Raw genomic sequence first — 20,465 nt, 5'->3', positions numbered from 1 at the left:
GCGAGCCTGATGCATACCGCCGATGGCCGGGCCCGAGCGCAGTTCCGGCGCTGGCCTGTTCCCTGTTATTCGTCTACGGTTAACCCCTTCGTTTGCTGGCAGTTTTGTGCTTGCTTCACGCGGGCCTACGATCTTTGGTCAATTAACGCATTGCGTACTGGCAACGGGAAATCTCGTTTTCATGTGAAGACACTTAGCTATGCAACTTTGCTAATCACCATAGCATTGGAAGAATATAGAATTTAATTCGAATTGATTATCTATTTGAAATAGATTACATAACAATATGATATCTGAGTTTTTCTGTGTATAGTGATATAATATGACCTCAGTGAAAATTTCCATCCGCACAATTCAGTTTTCTGAAAATTAGCAATTACAGTGTGTTAATACATTGCGTACTGGCAACAAGAAATCTCGTTTTCATATGAAGACACTTAGCCATGCAGTTTTGCTAATTACTGTAGTACTTAGAAAAATATGATATTTGATTCAAATTGATTATCTATTTAAAATAGATTACATAACAATATGATAACTGAGTTTTTGTATGTATAGCAATATAAGTTGATCTCACTGAAAATTTCAAACTATTTTTAATTTATCTATTTTTTGTCGATGGGATCATCGAGGAAAAAACAAAATATCTTGATGAATTAGGGTTTCTTGAAAGATGGCGCTGTATTTTAGGCATGAGACGAAGAGGTTTGAGAATCTTTGAACAGGGAGGCATGATAGTTGAGTATTCCTTCGATGAAGAGACGTGAATAAGTTTGTGGACTTAATAATGCCAGTATTTTGTTATAAAACGAACTATAATAATTTTCAAAGTATATAGTCCTATAGAAATATAGATAATCGTAGAGGAAAATAGACAAGTCTAGGAAAAGTTTGCTTTTAGAATGGAATAATGAATCAGTTTTCATTCAACTAAGACGAAGACTAAACGTGTGTTCAGTACAATTAATCGAGACGTGATCAACAGCTACATTAGTTTGTTTCATAAATATTATTTATCATTTTATCCAGTCGAATCTGTATATAGTTATCATTGCCAATTCCATTCCTAATATTTGGAAGAATTTCAAAGAAAATCCGAGGGAAACACGTACAACAAACAGAGTAACCAATAGAAAGAAGCACAGAGAATCTTACAATACACTCGTAATCATGGAAACTAAATCAAGAACGTTCCGCGGAACGCAGCGAGCCCCAAGGAGTCACGAATACAAGAAACACGAGTGCACGTTGTAATAGAAGCTCGACAAAGAAAGCTCGAAGACAACGAACAGGCACAAAGTACCATCCCAGTTACCAGCGCGACGTCCTCCCCTGTCCGTCAGTCGCAAGAAGAGTGGTCGTTGACGTCGGTTGGCCTTTTCATCAGTCGAGGGATCATGCAATTCGACTTCAGCCCCGGTGATTGCGTCCGTACACCTCCTAATCCCATGTCCGACCGCTGCGGACAAGTTTCCCGGCACTCCTGTTTATTCCGCTCGAATTAAACGGAGGACGCAGCGCTTATTTTCCGCGGCGCGGGCTATCCGGGACGGTATTTACATTTGATCAATTCCGAGCGAACGACAGAGGACGCGAGAGGGATCCAGCTGGTACGGACCCTGAACCTCGCGTTAGAAAGAAACTTCCTTCCACCTGCAGAGAGGAAAGTTTTTCGTCGTCGCGGTCGCCTCGGCTGTCGCCGCGATGAACCCGGTCGCGCGACCCGGGAAATTGTCCCCGGAGCAACTACATTCGACGAACGGGTAGAGATGGCGCGATTATGTTAAACGACGCCGCCGTTAGTGCGCACCAACTTTTCGTTTCGTTCCGCCGGTAGACCACCGGCATCGGTTCCCCTCCGGGTCATCGAAATTTTAGTGGGCTCCGGTGTTTCGGCTGGTTTTCTCGGTGAACGTTTGCGGAGGATTGATCTTAAGTTAAATCTTTGCTGTTTGGGGCGCCTCTCCAGCTGCGTCTCGTTAGGAAATATTCAATTTAGCTTTTAGAGTTCCAAATTTTTGGAATTATTGAAATGGAGGATGGAGGTTTGTGTCGTTAAAGTCTGTGTCGGTTTCGGTGTTTCGGCTGGTTTTGTTGGCGAACGTTTGTGGAGGATTGATCTGAAGTTAAATCTTTGCACTTTGAAGGCGCTTCTCTAGCTGCCTCTCATTGGGAAATATTCAATTTTGCTTTTAGAGTTCCAAATTTTTAGAATTGTTGAAATCTAGGATGGAGGTTTGTGTCGTTAAAGTCTGAGTCGGTTTCGGTGTTTCGGCTGGTTTTAGGAGCGATTTTCTTGGTGAACGTTTGTGGAGGAATGACGATTGATCTTAACCCTTTGAACTCTGCAGGCTCCAATATTACACCAGTTATAATACTAAATATTTTAGTGAATCTTAAAGAAACTACCCTAAAATTATTAGATTCTCCACGCATCCAAATTTTGTATTGAGAAGGAAAATAAATGATCGAAGAAATGTTATAGCATTTTTCATTTTCGCTAGGAATACTATAAAAATTAGCAGTTGCTGATAGATTACAAAGTAAGTTAACTCTTTTATTCAATCAAAAGCTTTTCGAGCGTAAAGGGTTGATGTTTGTTGTTGGAATTATTGAAATGTAGGATGGAGGTTTATGTTTGTAAATATGCAAACAAAGGTTTATGTTTATTAGGATTTTGAAGTAACAATCCTCAAGACGTGGATTTGTGGAAGTCACTGGTTACGCGAGGCTCGTCAATAACTCGACAACGATTATAGTTTCTTTTTACCATAAGCTACTTATAGTTGCAGAGAATTCCTATAGAAAATAAGTCGCGTAACACTAGAATTACCGCTATTATAATGAAATGATTTTGAAGATAAACAGTTCCACTTGAGTACTATAATGACTGTCTGAAGAAACTGAAAATAATCTATTCTTACAATTTTTATAGGAATTGCATATTAATCGTATTACATGTTCTAGTGTTAAGTCGAATTCCTTAACTCAAGAATACCATAATCTAAGTCAAACCTCCTAACCCCAGAACACAGCTCCATCAACTAATTTCTAATCCCCATCCGAACGGTAATTTAAGTTGAATAATATCTCCACTAATTCCCTCGCGAAGCAAACAAGTGAAACAACAGCATCGGTCAAATCACTCGAAGACGAGCCAATTGCATGATCGATCAACGGAGATTGGCATAATCGCGTATCGCGTCTCGCCGGAAATCTTGCAGACCCGTAACCCATGTTCATTGATGTTAAAGTCTCGCCGCTGATCTTCGTACCGAATCAGCTGGTCGGCGCGCCAGCTGGCACCAACGCGACGATCGACTGCCACACGGAGGCGTTCCCGCGCGCGATGAACTACTGGTACTTCGGCGAGGAGATGGTGCTCTCGAACGATAAGTACACGACGAACATCATGGAGAACAGTTACAGGGTGCACATGAAGCTCACCATCACGAACGTGCAGGATAGCGACTTCGGGCTCTACAGTTGCATCAGCAAGAACTCGCTGGGCGAGACCGAGGGCTCTATTAGGCTGTACGGTAAGATGATGAACGATTTGCGCCTCGAGTTTCTCGCGCGCGCGGCTCGTACCTTCGCCGTAACTTCTCACGGGAAACTTCACACGCGACTTGCGTGAAATCTGTTTCGGGCGATACTAGTAACGTAGGTGTTTTTTATTTTATTTTCATTGAGGTAAGATGATATTCTTTTATTGACGATTCATTGGGGAATAAGGGTAGACGATAAAATGCAGTTGATATGATTCAAATGTTGACAAGTTTGAGATGAAATTTCTATGTTTGGAATATTATGTCGCGAATTAATGATTTTTGTTTCGGTCGATACTAGTAAAGTCGGCTTTTTGTCCTTCTGATTGAGGTCAGGTTAGACGATGAAACACAGTACACATGATTATTAATCTTTTGTTGACGAATGTGACAGTTTGAGATGAAACTTCTTTGTTTGGAATATTAAGTTGGGAATTAATGATTTCTGTTTCGATCGATACTAGTAGTGTAGGTTTTTTTTATTTTCTTTTGATTGAGGTAAGGTTGGATGATGAAACGCGGTTGACATGATTAACCCTTTGTTGACGAATGTCGATATTTAGAGATGAAACTTCCATGTTTGGAATATTCCAAATAAATATTGAAATGGTAAAGAATGTAGGTTAATTAGTTAAGTATTCGATGTGTGACTTAGTGGAAACTGCGGAAGGTTTGATGTAGTTTAAAGAATCTTCGTCTATAAAGGGTTAATAAGTGATAGGAAGTATTGTATGGAATATAAAGAAGATTAATTGTGAGATTACTTTTTTTTTAATAGTGATTAATTGAGTAGGGAGTGATGAGGTTAGAGAGTAGTGGAACGTAGTTGTAATGATTGTTAATAAATTATTGACTAGTGATTAATCAGGAGATAAGGGGTGGTTTTTCGAATTACGTAGAAATAATTAGTGATACAATGTTTTTGTTTATAATTTAATTGTACAGCGAAGAGGAAAGAAAGGAACGTGTATTTTACAACAGTTGTAATCAATTGCTGCTAATTAATTATAATTGCCGATGACGGCACGCATATTCTTTTGTCATTTAGCGAACGTACGTAGTAATAAACCGATACAGAGTGCAAATTACGCGTGATAACATTTAGCAATAATATTCGAAACTGATTCAAAATATCAAAATAACGAGCGCCGATGAATCAATAAATTATTCGAAGTAAATGAACAAATGGAGGCAAATAGCGTGAAGTTCAGCATCAATATTTGACTCTAATTAAATTACCGGTTGAGGTAGCAAATTTCCTGTGAAAATTACCTTTCCTAAATCTTGTTTCCGGTAAATTGATACTATCGGAGCGTGCGTGCATTTGCTATTTGGTTTTCAATCGCAAATTAACATTAATTGGTGAATACATGATCTCCCGTCGTTCGAAAAATCTATTAAAAATACCCTGACAGCAATTCACCATTTACATGATAATACCGTCCACATTACACAGATTCGAACAAAAATTTCAACATCTACGTCATCCCTTCGATAAATTATTAATAATTCCTATAGAAACCTTCACAAAAGTCAATCATAAAAAAAACGTTATAAACCATTTAATTTCAAGGCATAATCGTCTTTCAAATATTACGAAAATAATCACCAAATATCGTGCCATTAAATGTTAACCCTTTGCACTCGAGAGGTGACTCTCTCACCACGTGATTCATACAGTAAAACTATAAAACTTGATATTTAATATTATATTTCGTATTAACCCTCTATGGGCCGAATTTTTGTTCATTATAACAAAATCTATGCAGTACAAAATAAATATCCACATATTTATTCAATATCTATCAATACAATAGTTCCAATAATTTCAACAAACGAATATATTTTGTAACTTTCCAGTTACAATGACGTTAAACTTTCACGTCTGAGCGTATAAAAGTTGAAGTTAACTGATTATTTAATTTTATTCACTTTGAGTGCAGAATAAAATAAATCAACAAGATGCCAACATACTGACACGTGACTTCAAAGTTACATGGAGCTACAGAGGGTTGATGCATCAATTTGAGAAACATTGAAATAAAATATCTTTGTTCCTCAATGTACGTGTGATTTCTCACCGAGTTAATTCCACAAAATATTTTTATCTCATCAGAAAATATTAACCCCCTATGGGCCGAATTTTGTTTCGCGACTACAACAAAATTTACGCAGTATGACATTAATAAATATCAACATATGCACAGAAACTAAAAATGTATTCAATAGTTTTAATAGTTTCATTAAAACGAATATATTTTGCAACTTTGAAGTTACAACGACGTTGAACGTAAACGCCTGCGTGTATAAAAGTTCAAGTTAATTAATCATTTAACGTCATCCGTCATTTTGCAATAAGAAATTAAATAAATCAATTTAACCTAGTCTACTGATGTGTAACTTCAAATTTACACGGACTTCTAAAGGGTTAAAATATTTCCAGAGAAAAACCTCCGAGTGCAAAGGGTTAATAAAACAAAAGAATCATTTAGGAGCAGCTAATGTAAATCCACCGCCGAAAGTCCGTCGCACGTTGAAAAAGGGGTACCAACAATCTTACGGGGAAAAAGCTCCGTCAAGGAGCAAGGAACTCATAAAATTTCACAAAGCGCCCCGCGTCGAGGATCGTTTAGCGCGCCTTTGAGCTCTTTCCCAGCTCGATTCTCGAACAAAGTTCGATTCGCCGGCCGATCGGTTATTCAACCGCCGTTATAAACCTAAAATCAATCGGCCGAAGCGAATCGACCGATCGAGAAGGGCCGGGGTACGGCTCAAAGGCGATTAAACAGCTCAACAGTCGGCTGAAGCTCGATAATTTTTTATTTCAGGAATCGCGAAGCCGTCCGCGGCGCCGAAGGCCACGGAGATCAAGAGCAGCGCCAACAAAGAAGGTGAGATAGCCTCATTGAATTTATCCCGCGAGTCCGGCACCGCGATCGATCCGTCGCGTCGATGTAGAACTCAAATGCTTCCCACTTCGAGACGAAACTATAATTGTTAGACAGCGGATTTTACGTTCGCGGTGAATATTGAGTTCGAAGTACGAAGAATGTTTCTGAAAGTTAATGCTTTCGTTTTCGATTAAAATTCTTGACACTTTTATTTGAGACAGATATTTACACTAGAACTACGGAATGCGTCGCAGTGATCCATTTCTGATCACTTCGAGAATGCTTTCGTTTTTAATTAAAATTCTTGACACTTTTATTTGAGACAGTTATTCACTAGAACTACCGAATTCGTGCAATGATCCACTTCTGATCACTTCGAGAATACGTCGCAATGATCATTTTCTGATCACTTCGAGAATGCTTTCGTTCTTTTCTATTTATATTTATTTATAGTCGCATCAACACTCGAGTCAAATGCTTTCGTTTTCAATAAAAATTCTTGACACTTTTATTTGAGACAGCTATACACTAGAACTACCAAATGCGTCGTAATGATCCAAGTCTGATCTCTTAAAGATTTCTTAAAACATTGCAAGAGTTGATGTAGCGATACTCAAAATTGGATAAATTCCTTGATATCTTGATAGATTTTCGGAGTTACAGGAAAACAGATGAAGTGCTTGATAATCCCTCGTGTAATCAATTGAACGTCATAATTATCAACTTTTCAAAAGATCTTTCGTAAGCGTAAAAGGCGTTAAAGCAATGAGGAATGAATCTATACTAATGATTCCTCGGTTTTTATAACCTAATTACAAACGAAGAAGAACAAGGAAGCAAACGAATAGAATTGTTAACAGAAATCGTGTACTTAACCATTAATCATCGGACATTCCTAAAAATGTTGACTTTGCAAAGTCCGCTGTCTACTAATTATCCGCGTTTTATTCTCGATTCGCGGGGATCAGCCTGTATCTCTCGCTAAAAACGAACGGAGAAGGTGGCAGGTGTGCGTGCTGGGATCTCGGCACCGGAAAAACACCGTTGAAATTAAACTGGCCGGCTAAACGGCTGGATTAAGCCCGGTCCGCGCGGCTTTTCTTTCGAGAGTAAGAGCGGAAAAGTTCGCGATGGTCCGCTCCTATAAATCAGACTTTTATCGTCCTTGCTCGAACGATTACTGAACGCTTCGGACGACCAATGCGGCGGACGGAATAATTCCGCGCGAAGATCGAGATGTTTGCTCTGCCAGTCCAAAGAATTTCAGTCCGTCGCCGCGTATTCGTGCAGTGCGGCCGAATGGCCATTTGTTAACGGAGTTATACGATTTAAACTTACAAAATACAAATTTTTTTTAATTACTTATTGAAATTATCGAATAACTACATAAATTTAAATGAATTAAGTCTATATAAATTTTTACTCCGATGTGTCGATAGAGATAGGTATACAAGAATTTTTTTAATTACTTATTGAAATTATTGAATAACTACAAGAATTTAAATGAATTAAGACTATATACATTTTTACTCCAATGTGTCGATAGAGATAGGTATACAAGAATTTTTTTAATTACTTATTGAAATTATTGAATAACTACAAGAATTTAAATAAATTAAGACTATATACATTTTTACTCCGATGTGTCGATAGAGATAGGTACACAAGAATGTCGGTGAACCCGGTGTTAAATATCGTCGACGTGGGGTTAATCAGCAAGATGAAAAAAATGGTAGGACAAGGGATTAAACCATTCGGGCGGATATCGTGTAGTGATTTGGCCTCCTTTCTCTCGCCAGTTTCCGCTGAATCTCTCTCTCTCCCTCTCTCCGATTCGCTGGGGAAGCTTTCACCGTCGACTGGTAAAAGACCGCGGTATTTTCTACTTAAAACGTCGTTCCTGGGTAATTCTTCCGCTATTTTAAGTATCGCTCATCGCCGCGGCATTATGCAAATCCGCGTCACCCGCGGACAATCTCGGCGAACCGGGATCCAGCGGAAGAGCCTGCCGGCCAAGAATTTCATTAGTCGGAAGTTATGGGGGAATCTTCTACGAGGGGGAACTGCGACCAGGGGGACCTTGGATTGGCTTCGGGATGCGGAAGTTTAGAGAAATGATGCTTCCTCTGCGTGAAGGTCGAATAATTGAGCAACAATTGGGACGAAATTAATTTTCAGTAATTGGGAATATGGTATATCAAATGAACCTGAGATTATTGGAAGAATGACGATTTTATATTGAAATTCTAGTAAATATTACCTCTTGGAACAGTTGAAATATTAAAGCCTATGGAATATTTAATTCTAGGAATTCTGATATAATAATCTTCACAAGCAATGCATTTTCAAACTCTTCGATTCACATAGAACCATTGCTCAAACGTCTCTCAATAAATCAACCCCTACGACAGAACGCTTCAAACTTCAACAAACACAAATTCTATCTTCTATTCCATCTAAAAATCGTTGACAACACATCGATCAATTTCCTTTCTAAACAACAATCTCAAACAAACCTATACCAATCAGTATATGGACAGCAGGGATGAAATTTAATTCATGAGCGATGTATTATTGAAACCCCCAATTCCAATCCTGCAGGAATCGATTCGAGTACTATTGCTCAAACATCTCTCAACAAATCAATTCTTACAACATAACACTCCAAACTTCAACAAACAAAAATTCTATCTTCTATTCCATCTAAAAATCGTTGACAACACATCGATCAATTTCCTTTCTAAACACCTAAACAACAATCTCAAACACACCATCGACAGCAGAGATGAAATTTAATTCGCAAGCGATGTATTATTGAAACCCTCAATTCCAATCCTGCAGGAATCGGTTCGGGTACCATTGCTCAAACACTTCTCAATAAATCAACCCCTACCACAGAACGCTTGAAACTTCAACAAACAAAAATTCCATCTAAAAGTCGTTGACACATCGATCAATTTCCTTTCTAAACGCCTAAACAACAATCTCAAACAAACCTATACCAATCAGTACATGAACAACAGGGATGAAATTTAATTCATGAGCGATGTATTATTGAAACCCCCAATTCCAATCCTGCAGGAATCGATTCGGGTACCATTGCTCAAACATCTCTCAACAAATCAATTCTTCCTACATAACACTTCAAACTTCAACAAACCCCTCTAAAAATCGTTGACACCTCAATCAATTTCCTCTCAAAACACCTAACCAACAATCTCAAACACACCATCGACAGCATGGATGAAATTTAATTCGCGAGCGATGTATTATTGAAACCCCCGAGGCCAATCCTGCAGGAATCGGCTCGAGAAAGGCTGGGTACGATCTACGAACGAGCGTTTCACGTTCCCGTGAATCCACCGCGAAGGGGTGGCAGCCCTCGAACGTAATCTTTACATTAGTCGGTCGGGGGGCGAGCGGCGCGCGCGCCCACATTGGCCAGTCTATTATTAAAGCGGCGCGAATAACTTGGGCGGATGCCTAGGTCAGGTCCCTGTGGCTCTAGCCCCGGCGCTCCTCGCAGTGAAACCAATCTCAATATGGTGCATTATTAACGCCATACAAGGCTCGGCCACGACGGTATTACCGCCATTAAGCTTCGCAATTTTACCTGGCGGCGCTCACCTGCCCACGGTAACTCGGATTATTGTTGTACGCTCGCTCGCTCTCTCCGAGCCGACGTCCGATCGCTCGCGATTTTCGCTCGGGACGTCCCACGGAACCTTCCACCCGCCGGGATCGACCGGTACGCCTGCCCCGTTCGATTGTTCGATACGGAAATGCAATTTTAAAGTCCTCCCAGAGGCACGACGCGCGTTTCTTTGCCGATTATCTGCTCGGCTACCGGCGGAATCGGGGCATTGTACGCCTACCCGTGCTCTCTGCTTCGGTTTTTAAGGGACGATTGAATTTCTCCCATTGTCACGGTAATTAAGGTCGTGAACGTTAACTCGTTGTCGGTGCTATTGTAATTTCTTCTGCGATGAAGGGAACTGTGGAGCTTCAGATGGGATTTGCAATTTTTTGATATTGGCTAGTAGATTCTCTTGTTGTAACGAGTTGGGAGTGGTTCTGTTTGTTGGTTGAGTTTGAAATTGTAGATTGTTTCGATCGGAATTAGCGGTTGAGAAGCTGAGAGACGAATTGTGTTTAGAAAATTGAACGTTTAAGCTTTTGCAGGATTTTGAAATAATAACATTCTTGATTTCTTCGGTTTGATAGATGTTTCTCCGAGAGATTGTTGAAGATATTGATTTAGCAATCAATTGTACTGAATTACGAATCAAAGTCTGATTCACTCTTGAAGTTTCCATAGAGTAACATTGTATAGAAAATTGAACGTTTAAGCTTTCGCAGGATTTTGAAGTAATAAGATTCTTGATTTCTTCGTTTTGATAGATGTTTTTCCGAAAGGTTGTTAAAGATATTGATTTAGCAATCAATTGTACTGAATTATGAATCAATTAAAGTTTGAATAGGTTCATTCTTTAAGTTTCCATAGAGTAACTTCGAAAGGTCAATTCAACTCGGTAGTTTTAGTGTTGAAGGTTTCGATCTAGGATCGTCTTGATATTGAATATATTGTGATTACTTAAGGCGTCGCGTTAGAAATGGCTTCCCGTCTAAGGCACAGAGGTGTCAATCGTTCCGAGTAATTTCGAATTAGCCGGGGCATTCATCAGCCAGCCTTTTGCTCGTGTAAACACTTCGGGAATCGCAGAAACGCGGCCGCAAACAGGGCTGCATGCACTACAATTAGGAATCAACGGGAACGTTCCACACGTGCGACGGCCAATTATCATTGACTGATGTGTATCGAGCGCGTGTGCGTCACCGATAGAGGCTGGCACACATGCCTGTGCCGCGTGTAAGCTTAATAGCGCAGAAACTTGACGTACGCAGTGAAGAACGACGCGCTTGCCGCCTATAAGATCAAGACAAACATGAATATAAACGACGAGTGTGCACGTTATCTCTAGGTAACAGTTCAAGCTTGCGATGTAATAAATAATCATTCTCAAAGAATGATTGATCATCGAGAAAACCATATGCATTTCTCAGTTTTATTCTATTCTCTACGATTCGAAGAATATTTAGATACCAGTTGTAAAATGAAAACAATAAGATATAAGATCGAGAGAAATATGAATATAAATGACAAGTGTACACGTTATCTGTCAGTAACAGTTCAATAGTAATAATCATTTTCAAAGAATTCTCCAGTTTTATTTTATTTTCTACAATTCGAAGAATATTTAGGTGCCAGTTGTAAAATAAAAACAATAAGAAATATGAATATAAACTGCGAGTACACGTTATTTCCAGTAACAGTTCAATAGTAATAATCATTTTCAAAGAATTCTTCAGTTTTACTTTATTTTCTACAATTCGAAGAATATATAACTACCAGTCGTAAAATAAAAGCACACACTGATACAAATTATAGATTCATTATAAATTACCTTTCATTAATAGTTCAAATTGTTATAGTAACAAATATTTATTTCTAAAGAATCATTAATTACTAAGAGAACCGGTTTCTTTCGCTTCAGGTTCAGTTTATTTTCTCTGCGAGTAGAACATTTCGAAGTGACATTGTCGCGTAAAATAAAGCTTTCAAATGTAAAATCGCAAGGTTCGTCGGGTCGGTTTTCACGAGAAGACTGCGTGAGGTTAATACGCGCGATGATTGACTGCACAGCAACCGAGAAACTTTCGTGGAATCGGCCGGCGGACCGTGTTCGTCGCTGCGCCGGCTCGAAATCAATCTTAATATTAGCGAATTATTAATGACCCGGCCATGCCGCGCCATAACTCACCGGCGGACGTTAAGCGCCACCGAACAGTTTCCAATGGGACCGCCTTCCCCCTTATCTGGCCAGATAAGATTCGGGGCGGACGGCGACACTCTCGAAATTTGATATATCGAAACTGACTGCGCAACGAAGATACACCGTTTCGCGCGAAAAATGACTCGCGCATGTTTAAACAATCGATCTTGATCCCGTCGAAAGTCGCGGAAATAAAGTTAATCTAACTAATTCCCTTAACTTTGGAGAATTTTCGATGATTCGATAAACAGTGAAATTACATTGCAGTCTAATGAAATTAGAAGATATTGTAGAATAATCTAGAAGTCAGGGAAGGTATTATTATAAAGTAAAATAAAGTTACTTTAATAATTAAGAAAATAAAGTTACTCTAATATTTCCCTCGACTGTGAAGAATTTTCGATGATTCGATAAACAGTGAAATTACAGTGCAGTCTAATGAAATTAGAAGATATTGTAGAATAATCTAGAAATTAGGGAAGGCATTATTATAAATAGTCTAGATCCCGTCGAAAATTCGTAAAAATAAAGTTACTCTAATAATTCCCTCGACTGTGGAGAATTTTCGATGATTCGATAAACAGTGACATTACAGTGTAGTCTAATGAAATTAGAAGATATTGTAGAATAATCTAAAAGTTAGAGAAGGTGTTATTATAAAGTAAAATAAAGTTACTTTAATAATTAAGAAAATAAAATTTTGGGAAATTAGTAAATACAGTCTGCTGAAATTAGAAAAGATATTATTGTAGAATAATGTAGAAGTTATGGAAGGTATTATTGTAGAATAGTCTAGAAAACAACCGGAGTTATTATTGAATAATCTGGTTAGAGAAATTATTGTAGAATAATATGGAAACTAGGAAAGCTATTATTATAGAATATTAAATAAAGAGATGTAAAGATTAATTTCAGAGAAACCAGAGAAGAACTTGTATACTTCGTTAAGAGTACAATTAAAACCATAAATAAAAGAAAATAGTAATTGAACTTAACCGAGCTGGACACGCGAAATACAATGTAAATGCAGAAAATTCGTAGTCAAATGACAAATGACAGGCCCGATAAGAATATCGTTGTTGATTTCGAATGCAGGAATTCACGTCGGGCGTTTTTAACGTTCGACCGCCGGCGAACAATCGATAACACGTCTGTTTCTGCTCACGATCAGTGACGTCCCGCGAAACCCGAGGAACATTTTAATTTTATATCGCGGCATTACATTGCCGGTGACCCAATTAACCGCATTTAAAATTCAATTACCGCTGTCATGGCGGGCGGGATCGGGGATGCCCGTCACGGACGAAATTGCGTCACCCGCGATAGATTTCCCGCGAAATCGGTGCCGATCTCGGTGAAAATCAACCGCGACTCGTGTCGCGTTCAATTGTAGCTGCTCGCCAGAGAAATCTTAACTGCGTTGCCGTTCTACGTTGCGTCGGGTGTCCATTAAGTTGTTATCTGTCGCTGTAAACCATCCGATTCGACGTTGAATATCGGAGACTACATCTCGCATACGTGTAACAGAATTTTCCGAGTCTATTATTCTCAGTATATTATCCAGACATAAAAACAGCTAGAGTAAAAAGATCTAGAAACTGGGAGATCGAAAATTTGAAGGTTTAGAACTTCGAAAATGATCAACTTACAAAACTGGAATACTTAAAAATTCGAAGACTTAAAGATCTGTAATGTATAGAATTAACAATTGAATTACTGCCGGAGATTTCAGTAAATTATCGACCATCGATCACGCAGCATCTCAAAATTCTATTGCCGCTCCAATACTTAGAAATAAAACTACCGAGCAATCAAATTGTCTTCCTCTAATTTTTGTTCATAGTAATGTTAAAAGTGCGTCTACTCAGATTTCGACTAGTTTATAATTCTGTTCGCCTATCACGAGAACAATTTCTTCAGCGATTCCTCAGTGAATAATTTATCATTTAATTATTTGGAAAAGAAGAAATCAGCAATGGGTCATTTTCAGCCGTCTGGTAGTTTTAGTGTTAACAGCGGTAAGAGAAAAATTTATTTGAATATTTATTTGAATAAATAAGAGCGTCATATTAAGCTGTAATTGAGTGAACCAACGTCGACGTGAACCTCAAAGTGAGAAACCAAGAGCACTTCGGACCGCAAAGGGTTAAACTATTACCTCAATTGCTAATTCCTTGAATTATAGAGTCATCAGTTGTTTCATTGGTTCACCCAACTCGCGGAATTGCTGAGCGATCGACTCGATTCCACCGGTTTTTTAATCGTAAATCTGTGACACTCATCGAATGTTGTATTCTTATCAGAAATTTGGCGGCGTTGAAGCGGAGGCAACTCGGAAATCACCGCGTGTCCACGGGCCTCGTTATTCACGCGTGGTTGTAACTCGTTAAACACCTTCCTAAATCTTCCTTTTGAAAAACCGAACGGTTTACGATCCCGTGCGCCGACGCGGCCGCCCCGGGGGTGGCTCGTTCCCGCGGAAGGGTTGGGATTAGCCCCCGGAGAATATACGATATTTAATAATGCCTCTACACACTAGTCGCCTCTCGGGACACCCATCGATCCTGGCAACCGTAATTAATTATCGCCGAGCAAGGAGGCTCGAATTATTTCTCGCGTTGGCCTCTGGGCCTCGGCGCATCCTCCGGCCGCTATCAACCCCTTCCGTAGATCGATGCGAACGGATGATTGATCCGCCTTCTGTTCCTTGGGAAATTCCACGACCTTTGGAAAAAACTGTACTTAACACTGTGCACTCGAAGATTTTTCACTAGAAAAATACATTCTCTGGAGGGACGGACGATGTTTGAAACTAATTAACGATATACACGAATTAAGCGGAAAAGTTATTTTATTTCAATATTCTACGTTTCGATGCATTGTATAAGATTTATATGTTTTACGCTTTTCGAGAGTAACATGAATAATAAAATGAGAACGAACATTTCCGTGATAGCTTGAAGAATATAAACACGAGTCATTTTAACATCGATGTTACAAGCAAAAGAAACAATACATTGATTCTGTAATTAATGAATTATCTTGGCAGCGTCCATTCCAACGGAATCCTTTAAACGTCGACTTCCCATTCAGCGATAAGCCCGAAAACCAGCAAATAATTTCACCGGCGTTCATCGTTCGAATCCACGTATCGTTCGGTCGTGATATTATTTTTCGGTCGAAAACAAACCAGCTAGTTAACGCGGCGGGACGATATCCGATCCCGTTACGTCCGCGGCCCATGAAATTCGGAGTGTACATAAAGAACCCCGGGGTTATGAATGAGATTTTAAATAATCAAATCCGCCCCGGCCCCGTCAATATTCGCTCCTAATTAAGTCGTGGAACGGGAACGCTGTTGTTTTCAAATTAAACAGAACGCCGAAGTGCTTAGCAACGCGGCGGGGAGAGCTGCAACAAAGGGACAGGAGGGTTGCGCCGATAAATATCTATGATACGTTCCGTAAAACGCGGCCGTAACCGCGAGCGGTCCGCTCGGCACACGAAGATAATTAGGAAAGTTCGTATAAACAGCCGACCCATCTCGCATTATTTCCAACTTACGTTGTTTACTGTCTAAATAATACCGCGCGCGCGGTAGTACAACATATTCCATTCAATTGTGCGCGCAACCCTCCCCTCCCCGCCCCGTTCTCGCGAGGCATCGCGCGTTCTAATCATTCCAATCTACGATATCCAACCGGTCGCCGGCTCATTCCGCAGCGAACCATCGAGATACCCCGCGGTTATTCAACTTACGCGAAACGATATTAATTTCGCGACTCGAGGCGCTCCCCCGGTTCAGCTGGCAGCCCGTTTAATAAGTACACGACGAGCACAAAGGGTTCATTTCTCCGGCGCGCAGCGGCTAGAAAGGGACCGCGGACCGTTCATTTCCCGCCGCGGACCCTCAACTTTTCCATTTAAATCTCCGGCAAGCTTGCTAGCGCGAGATCGCCGTTTTCGACGGTCTAGGGGTGAACTTGTTGAAAGATGGCTCCCTCGCGAGTTCCGGTGGCTCTTTCTTTCGGCGTTTCCGTGGCGAAGTGTGAGCAACTGGAGGAACAGTCGGAACGCTGGTTAGATTTTAACCCTTGGCAGGTTGTTTTGTAATCTATCAGTAACTGCAACTAATTTTTATGGTGTTCCTAGCGAAAATTAGGAATGTAACATTTCTTCGATCTTTTATTTTCCTTGTTAGCAGAAAAATTGGATGTGTGGGAAATTGAATAATTTTAGGGTAGTTTCTTTAACACTAGAAGTACCGAGCATTTAACACGATTAATATGCGATTCCTATAAAAATTGTAATAATAGATTATTTTCAGTTTCTTCAGGCTTTCATTATAGTACTCAAATGAAACTATTTATTTTGAAAATCATTTCGAAGATATCAATAATTGCTAAACAAAATAATCGAAAATAAGATTCACTAAAACATTTAATATTATAACTTGTGCAATATTGGAGCCCACAGAGTTCAAAGGGTTAATGAATTGCAGTGGGTATGACAATTATTATTAATAGTATTAGCATCCAACTGTAATGAGTATTAACCCACCGATTTCGCTTGAGCTATAAGATACAAGGAAATCAAGATATCAATGTAAAATACTCTAATTTCTATTTCCTTAGAAGAGTCAGTGTATCCATCACAACAAATCAAGCATAAACATCTAAAAAGTTCAATAAATCTCCCATAAATCCAAGGCGAAATATACCGGGTCAATCCGGTGCTGCAGAAAGTTCCCATTCAAATGCACGAGGGCATAATTCAACAAGTTTATCAATCTAAAGATCCCCGATCATCCGGATACAAATTCCCCGGGGCAGTTGCAGGGTCCCCTTAAATTTTCGAGTTCCAAGCTGGGAAGTTCGCCGGGAAAGGGGCCGACAAAAGATGGCGCATGAAATACGGGGCGATTGCCCGGCCGCCGCGGAGAGGAAACAAGCGGTCGCCTGTTGTACTCTTTGTGCGGAGCCGCTAGAATGCGCGGCCCGGTATTCTTCGCGGGATGGCGGCCAGCGCCGCCATATTGTTGCGAAGAGAATGGAAGGGGCGTTGGGGAAATGGCGGGCGGACGGTTACGAAACAAAGTTTCCCAGGCGTATTTAAACTTTTATTCGAAAACTTTTTAGTGCCCCGCGCTGTCATCGTCCTCCGGTCTAAAGGGCCGCGCGCTTGTTTGCGAACCGGAAAGATGAAGAGGGGCCGGAGGGGCCGGAGGGGCCGGAGGGGCCGGAGGGGCGGGGGCGGTTTCAGCTCTCCGCGCGAAAAAGCTACGGGCAGCGCACGGGGACACGGATATCCGTGGCAGGATATCGGCGGAGATACTCTCCGAGGAGAATTAATTGAGTGGATGGCGCTCGAAACGCTCGGTACTGGCTGTTTATTTTTAGAGACGTCTGTTAGGGGCGGGGGCGGGGGAGGTTCCTCAGGGAGCCTGGAATTAATTGTTTCTTGTCTCAACGGTGGGATTCGAGGTGCTCTCGGGAAATTGCTGACGAGACCGCGAAAATTTTGTGAAATTTCTTTCGACCGTTTTTCTCTTTGTTTCATTTGGGGGACGGTAGCAAGGGGGTAGTGTGTCGAAGGGAATTTTGGGATTGCTTGGTTGGTTGGTAGAGAAAGCTTTGGTAGTGGTTGAAGTATTGATTGTGGTAGTTTTGGTAAATGGTGAGTTTGGTCATTGATGTGTTGGATATTGAGAACGTTGATATTGAGTTTGATGGTTTGTGTGTTTGATACGTGGTAAGTTTGATGGTTGAGAAGATTGAGGAGTCGTAACTTTGGCCATTGGTAATTTTGATACTTGGGAAGGTTGGTAATTGATGACTTTGATACTTTGTAAGTTTGATAGTTGGTGGTTCTTATGCTTTGTAACTTTGATGATTGAGAGTTTTGATGCTTTATAGATTCGATAGTTGATAGGTTTAAGCAGTGGTAACTTTGATCATTGGTAGTTTTGATACTTTGTAACTTTGTTAATTGATAACTTTGATCACTGATAATTTTGATACTTCGTAACTTTGTTAATTGGTAACTTTGATTATTGGTAACTTTGATACTTTATAACTTTGTTAATTTATAACTTTGATATTTTGTAACTTTGATAATTGGTAACTCTCATACTTTGAAACTTTGATGATTGAGAGTTTTGATACTTTATAGCTTCGGTAATTGATAGCTTTAACAAGTGATAACTTTGATCATTGGTAATTTTGATACTTGGTAAGTTTGTTAATTGGTAACTTTGATACTTTGTAACTTTGATAATTGATAACTTTGATACTTTGTAACTTCGATAATTGGTAACTCTCCTACCTTATAACTTTGACAACTGATAACTTTGACAACCGATAACTTTAATCATTGGCAGCCTAACACTACTTCAAGAATTTTACTCTAGAAAGTTTCCGAACATTAGTTTACCGTAACTGTAAGACCGAAATGTTTATTCGCGTCTGTTTAGTTATTTGCGTGGGAAGTAACCGTCGGCAGGGTCCGTTTCGCAAAAATTTGCAATTGTCAGTGGCCCTGGCGCGGGAAGTTCGCCCGTTACACAATCGTACGGCACACGGGGGACCAGCTTGATTATTCCGCTCGATTATGGGCAGGAGAAATAAGTGGCGAACCATCTTACCGGGTCGCAACTGTCTATAAAGGGTAACGACGTTACACAGCGGCGGTACGGGTCCCGCGTCGAGCATGAATTCGAATTGCACCCACGGTTGACGCGCGCTCCGCGCGAAATTACAATCTAAGCAAAGTTTCAATCTGACCCGCGCGAAGACTACTACTGGCCTGGCTTCTAATAAACGGACCGAATGGTCCCGCTCCTCGCACGTCGTTACCATTTCAACTTATCGAACAGCTTCCCTTCTCATGGAAGCTGACCATTCTAAATTAAAAGAAAATACTGGAAAAATTACAATTAAATAGATCATCATCGATTAGAAAAATAGAGAAGCCATAGATTCGCTGTGTATGTTGAAAATGCCAAGCTTAGCTTTATAGAAAGTTACCATAATAGTGTGAGTAGCTTGACAATAGTATTAAGCCACGCAATTTTTACCTTCGAAACTACCTTCTTTTTCAACTCTTTCTTCCCTTTCTCCATTCTTCACCTTTCTATTATATTCTTCGTCTATGTACACTAGATTACTAGATTACTAACAAAAACTATAAGGATTTATTTGGTCAATAATAATTTATTTTGTCTCGATACAAACGCTCATCACCGACTGCCCTTGCACCTTTTTTTTTCCTTTCGCTCAAAAACAACGTAGCATCGCAGAGCAGCCCCCCTTTCCGCACACACACACACACACACACATCCTTAACACTAGAACTACGTAACAGTCAAAATAACTGGTTTCGATTCGTTTGTTTCGCAGTTACCAATACCTTAAAAGCATTGAATATTTGAAATGATTTTGGAAATGTATAGTTTCACTTGAGTACTACGACGAATATCCAAATTCCAATTTTGCACACGCCTACCCAATGGTTCATAAAAACCCACGCAAGACACGGAGACGACAGATGTACAAGATAGATTCAAGCTAGACAAACGAGACGGAGTACACAGACGTCGTAGACACTCGCTGACGAGTATTACCGAATTCTCTTAATAAACAGCAAGCTATTTCCACCGAAGTAAATATTACAGTCCACTTCCAATCGGTCGCACGAAGTTAAGTCGGCGTGCGGCGTACGGGTTTCACTGTTAAAATTCCGAAATAGAAAACGCGCACTCGACGACCCTCGGCCCAGTAAAACTGGCCGAACGACTCGCAACGGTAACGGACACATTTGTACAAGATTCTCGACTGAAGAACGGGTATACATTCGAAAGTACTCAGGAAGTCGGCGCAGTTCCGCGAAAGTTCACGAATTAAGGTTGCCCGATCCCTGCGCCCCGCCCTTATCGCGTCCGCCCCCCTCGCCGGGGAACCGGCGAAAAAAGAGAGCTCTCAGTATCGGAACGGTCGAATTCCGAACAGGTTTCGAAACCGCGGCGCTCGTATTCCTAAAGAAACCGAAGTTCCCGCAGCGGCTCGAGGACCGTATTTCACCGCGCCGAAACTTTCAATCCTCGCGGAGGCTCGAGGATCCCTGACCGCGTTCCGGAAGAATTTCAAATTCACTCGCATCCGGCCCCCGCCCCGCCTACCTCGCCGTGATACCCG

The 20,465-nt window shown here is 40.5% G+C and overlaps 1 protein-coding gene across 1 annotated transcript in view; it reads left to right on the top strand.

Moving 5' to 3' along the window:
• The window catches only part of LOC116433335 (lachesin), a 440,445-nt gene that overhangs the window by 362,862 nt on the left and 57,118 nt on the right, over positions 1-20,465 (top strand). Inside the window, exons 8-9 of the mRNA XM_076364626.1 lie at positions 3,255-3,539; positions 6,377-6,439. Of these exons, the coding sequence (XP_076220741.1) occupies positions 3,255-3,539; positions 6,377-6,439 (348 nt within the window). The remainder of the gene's footprint in view (positions 1-3,254; positions 3,540-6,376; positions 6,440-20,465) is intronic.

This window comes from Nomia melanderi, chromosome 2, assembly GCF_051020985.1.
Source record: "Nomia melanderi isolate GNS246 chromosome 2, iyNomMela1, whole genome shotgun sequence".
NCBI classification, from domain to species: domain Eukaryota; kingdom Metazoa; phylum Arthropoda; class Insecta; order Hymenoptera; family Halictidae; genus Nomia; species Nomia melanderi.
Note: the sequence above shows the minus strand (reverse complement) of the source record. Positions and strands in the feature narration are given on the sequence as shown.